Below are 4,937 nucleotides of genomic sequence, written 5' to 3'. Positions count from 1 at the left end.
TGGTTTGCTCGGGCCACCCTGAGCGAGCTCGCTGCCCCCCGCCCGGCCGTGCCTTGCAGCGAGGCTGTGGGGCCCCAGGGCAACCCCCCCCCTCCTCCGGCCCGCCCTGCCCTACCGGGGATGGGAAAAAGTTGAGCTCAACTTCTCGGGCCGCCGAAGCCCCGCCCCCGGCGCGGCACGGGATTGGCGGGTGCGAGACGCGAGGCCCCGCCCCCGGCGCGGTTTGTGAATGGGGCCGGCGGCGGGGGCGGGGCCGGCGGCGCGCCCGCGCGTATATGTGTCTTTTTTGTGCCCGGTTCGGCCGTGGGCTGGGAGTTGCGGGGTGTGCGGTCGTGCGCGGCCGCGGGCGGAGCGGAGCGAGCCGGGAGAAGAGCGGCGGTGGCGGCGCCCGTCTTGAGCGGACCTGCGGGAGGATCGCGCAATAATTGGATTTTAAAAGTTATTTAAGCCCGCGAGTAAAATACACGGCTCAGCCGGGCGCGGTAATAATCCCTTTAGCCGTAACCTAAATCCTTGTCGTCGGGAATCGGCAGCCAGGCAGGAAGCAGCGCCAGCGCCTCGCCGCGGGACTGTGCGCGGAACTACCGAGAGCCGTCGCCGGCCTTTCTGCCCGTTCGCCACCTTCTCCAAAGCTACCGACTCCGGAAACTTAACGCCGGGGAGTACCGACCCGCCGCAGCCGAGGAGGAACGCCGCTAAACCGCCGCCGCAGCCCCGATCCGCGGAAGGGGCCTCACCGCCGCCCACCGGGCGCCCATGTCCTTGGCGCTCGGCGCCGCCCGGCTCTGACTCGCACCCCGCGGCTTCCCGGGACCCGGCGATGCGGCCCGAGGCGGGAGAAGCGGGCGCCGGGCTCCGCTGGCTGGGCCTGGCTGCCCTGCTGGCCGCCCTGCTGGGCACACCGTGCGCGGCGGCGCATCAGGACGACAAGGCCATCTCCGTGCCGGACCACGGCTTCTGCCAGCCCATCTCCATCCCGCTCTGCACGGATATCGCCTACAACCAGACCATCCTGCCCAACCTGCTGGGCCACACCAACCAGGAGGACGCGGGCCTGGAGGTGCACCAGTTCTACCCACTGGTCAAGGTGCAGTGCTCGGCCGAGCTCAAGTTTTTCCTCTGCTCTATGTATGCACCGGTTTGCACTGTACTGGAGCAGGCCATCCCACCCTGCCGCTCCCTATGTGAGCGAGCTCGCCAGGGTTGCGAGGCGCTCATGAACAAGTTTGGCTTCCAGTGGCCAGAGCGGCTCCGCTGCGAGAACTTTCCTGTGCACGGTGCAGGCGAGATCTGCGTGGGGCAGAACACGTCGGATGCACCGTCAGGGCCCGGCAGCGCGGGGGGTCGGGGAGCCACGGTGCAGCCCACAGCCGGCTACCTGCCCGACCTCCTCACCCCACCGCAGCCCGCTGCCGGGTTCTCCTTCTCTTGCCCTCGGCAGCTCAAGGTGCCCCCCTACTTGGGCTACCGTTTCCTGGGGGAGCGGGACTGTGGAGCCCCCTGTGAGCCGGGCCGGCCCAACGGGCTCATGTACTTCAAGGAGGCGGAGGTACGTTTTGCCCGGCTCTGGGTGGGTGTGTGGTCCGTGCTCTGCTGCGCATCGACTCTCTTTACAGTGCTTACATACCTGGTGGACATGCGCCGCTTCAGCTACCCAGAGCGACCCATCATCTTCCTCTCAGGCTGCTACTTCATGGTGGCGGTGGCTTACGCAGCGGGTTTCCTGCTGGAGGAGCGGGTGGTGTGCCTAGAGCGCTTCTCTGAGGATGGCTACCGTACCGTGGCCCAAGGCACCAAGAAAGAAGGCTGCACCATCCTCTTCATGATCCTCTACTTCTTTGGTATGGCCAGCTCCATCTGGTGGGTCATACTGTCCCTCACCTGGTTTCTGGCAGCTGGCATGAAGTGGGGCCACGAGGCCATCGAGGCCAACTCCCAATACTTCCATCTGGCTGCCTGGGCTGTTCCCGCTGTCAAAACCATCACCATCCTGGCCATGGGGCAGGTGGATGGAGATGTGCTCAGTGGGGTGTGCTATGTGGGCATCTACAGTGTGGACTCACTGCGGGGCTTCGTGCTAGCACCGCTCTTCGTGTACCTCTTCATTGGCACCTCCTTCCTGCTGGCCGGCTTTGTGTCCTTGTTTCGCATACGCACCATCATGAAACACGATGGCACCAAGACAGAGAAGCTGGAGAAGCTGATGGTGCGCATCGGGGTCTTCAGTGTCCTCTACACAGTCCCTGCCACCATTGTCCTGGCATGCTATTTCTATGAGCAGGCCTTCCGTAGCACCTGGGAGAAGACGTGGCTCCTCCAGACATGCAAAACCTACGCTGTGCCCTGCCCTAGCCACTTTGCCCCAATGAGCCCGGACTTCACAGTCTTTATGATCAAGTACCTCATGACCATGATTGTTGGCATCACAACGGGCTTCTGGATCTGGTCCGGCAAAACCCTACAGTCCTGGCGGCGCTTCTACCACAGACTGAGTACCGGCAGCAAGGGTGAGACGGCAGTATGAGACCTCCACCCGCCCTGGCACACACACGCAGAAGAGAGGGTACTTGGCAGAAGGGAAGCAACAGCGGCTCCCTGAAGACAGAGAAAGGGGGAAAGCTTTTCAAAACTTTAGCTTTCTCACAGTGGGGTTAAAAAATGATCATTGCATTAAGGACTATGTGCACTGCGTCCAATGGTGCTTACGCCCGGCTGAGAGGAAAGGCACAGAAAGAGGCCTCTGCCGGGGTGGGAGAGCCCTTTGCCTGCCAGACAGCCCCCTCGCTTTTCCCTGTGCGGGAAGGAAACCAACGCGGCTGAGGCCGTCCCGGGTGGGGAGAAGGCGCAGCGCTGCCCCTGCCCACGAGCAGCCCGGCTCCTAGCCGCTGGGGTCGGGCAGCCCCTTGGCTCCCACCTCGTGCAGCTCGGGGCGACCACGTGGGTAACCCGCGGGCAGCGCGGTGCTCAGCTGCCTCCGCTCCGTCGCTTACACGTTCCTGTTTTACCTCAATGATGCCCTGTGTTGGCATTTCGAAGGGAGTGGAAATTCGGTCTGCTGTTTTTGCTGCTGCGGGGAATGAGGGGGCTGCCATTCCACACACTTTCTGAAAAGAAATGACTTGTTGCTTTTCAGCTGAAGGCTTTTCCCCCTTGCCTTTGTTCTATGAGACAAAGGGGGAAACAAAAGTGTTTTCTGAACAGAAAGGCGTAAGCATGGGATCGGTTTTTATGGACAAAGTAACAAAAAGAAGTCGTTGAGGTTCACCCTTGGATGTGAGGAGCTTGCAGAAATAAACATTCCTTTTGTGAGGAACGGAGGAGGCGGGATGCTACCCGCTCCGGACGGGCTGCTTTCCTACGAGCAAGGAAACGCGGGACCGAGAGGGACAGAAGAGCGTAAGTGGGAGCACCTCCCAAAATGAGCCTTTATGATACAGAACGCTAAGATACGATTCTTTCCCTCCCATAACGCTGCTTTCTCCCCCGCTTTCCAGCGGGGCTACCGCAGGTGAAGCCAACGGCCCGAACTGGCCCCTGGGTGCAGCCGTACCGCTCGGGGCTCTCGGTGCCGACCTACGGCACAGCGGCCCCAGGCCGTTCTAACCGCCCGCCGCGGGGAGAGTCGTTCGCTCCGGCTGGAACAGCTGCCCAATTGGCGTTCCAGAGATCACGTCTCGGAAGGACATGCACAAATTGATCATTAAGTCCATCGGTTTTGTTTTGAAATGTGACAGATTTTTCTATTATTTTTTAATGTTGCCACGTTCCTTTTTAACGTGTTACATACTGCTCTACCTATACATTCACTGAAGGGTTCTTTTTGTAAGTGTGTGTGCGTGTATTCTTGTCTAAGGACAAAATAGGAAACTCTGGATTTTCAGCAGGTCTCCACTCTATGGCTGCTTTTTTTTATTTTATTTTATTTTTTTTTTTTAAGTGGGAAAATAGTGTCTGGAACTGTACGAGAACAGAGGGCTGAGGCTGAAGGTGTGGGCTGCAGGCTGGGGGCATGCCAGCCCCATCCTTCAGGACAGTTGATGCCAGGCTTGGGGTTTTGTCTTTTACTATGTGCACGTGGGGAAAGACAGGAACTGTGAGATAAGTGCAGTCTGTATATTTTGTAAATCTCCTTTTTGTAAGAAAATATGTATTTATGTTTTTACTTGATTTTTTTTTTTTTTTTAAAGGTCTGTATGAGGCCCTGCTTCATCCCATGTACAGATCACCAAATAAATGATTTTTAATACAACGGCTCTGAAATTCTTTCAGTCTTTGAATGCTGTTCCAGAAAGGGGACAGCACTGGATGTCCTTGCCCTGTCCTCCCCCCCAGGCTCTGCTGTAGGGCAAGCAGAGCGCAGCCCTTTGGGTAAATACACAACTGAGCAGAAACTCACTGCAACTTCCACAGGCGCTTCACACCTACCAGCCCTAAACAATAGGAGATCAGCGTTTGAGGCTCTTCCAAAAGTTTCCCTCTCTTGAGGTTTCATTCTAGGCTCTGCATCTTGGCAAGCTGATAATCTACATTTCCTTATCTAGGAAATAGGGATAATGATCTTTCTGTCTCAAATGGACTTCAAGATGGAAGAAAGGGAGGATGCTGCAGGTGCTGTAAATTAAATCACAGCATTTTTCATACCTGTGAAATGTTGGTAACTTTCATCTTTTCCCTTGCAGTGACTTCATCCTATTCATTGGGTTCATTACCCTGCCTTTACCTTAAGCTGCATCTATGTTAAAAGTTTAATTGCAAAACCTCTGTAAGATACCACGGAAGTGTACCACCAAGGTAGCTCTGGTTGCCCTGAAACTTTGTTCAGCTTACTGACCGCAGTGTGCAATGGTTGCACTTCCAGGGCACTACTTCATTTGGACACTGTTTCAAAAATAACCACCTCTCACATTTAAAGCTCATCAACTGCCAATGTAAGTTTG

At 57.0% G+C, this 4,937-nt stretch overlaps 1 protein-coding gene across 1 annotated transcript; it reads left to right on the top strand.

Moving 5' to 3' along the window:
* The first annotated feature begins 314 nt into the window (after positions 1–314).
* Positions 315–4,241, top strand: FZD7 (frizzled class receptor 7). The gene has a single exon (XM_072342392.1). The coding sequence runs from the start codon at positions 821–823 to the stop codon at positions 2,522–2,524; it is 1,704 nt and encodes a 567-aa protein (XP_072198493.1). The 5' UTR covers positions 315–820; the 3' UTR covers positions 2,525–4,241.
* The last annotated feature ends 696 nt before the right edge of the window (positions 4,242–4,937 follow it).

The sequence above is a fragment of the Excalfactoria chinensis genome, chromosome 7 (genome assembly GCF_039878825.1).
Source record: "Excalfactoria chinensis isolate bCotChi1 chromosome 7, bCotChi1.hap2, whole genome shotgun sequence".
NCBI lineage: Eukaryota > Metazoa > Chordata > Aves > Galliformes > Phasianidae > Excalfactoria > Excalfactoria chinensis.
Note: the sequence above shows the minus strand (reverse complement) of the source record. Positions and strands in the feature narration are given on the sequence as shown.

Bases quoted from the DNA above. Each gene is read 5' to 3' on its own strand.
- FZD7 (XM_072342392.1), top strand. From the start codon at position 821: ATGCGGCCCGAGGCGGGAGAAGCGGGCGCCGGGCTCCGCTGGCTGGGC.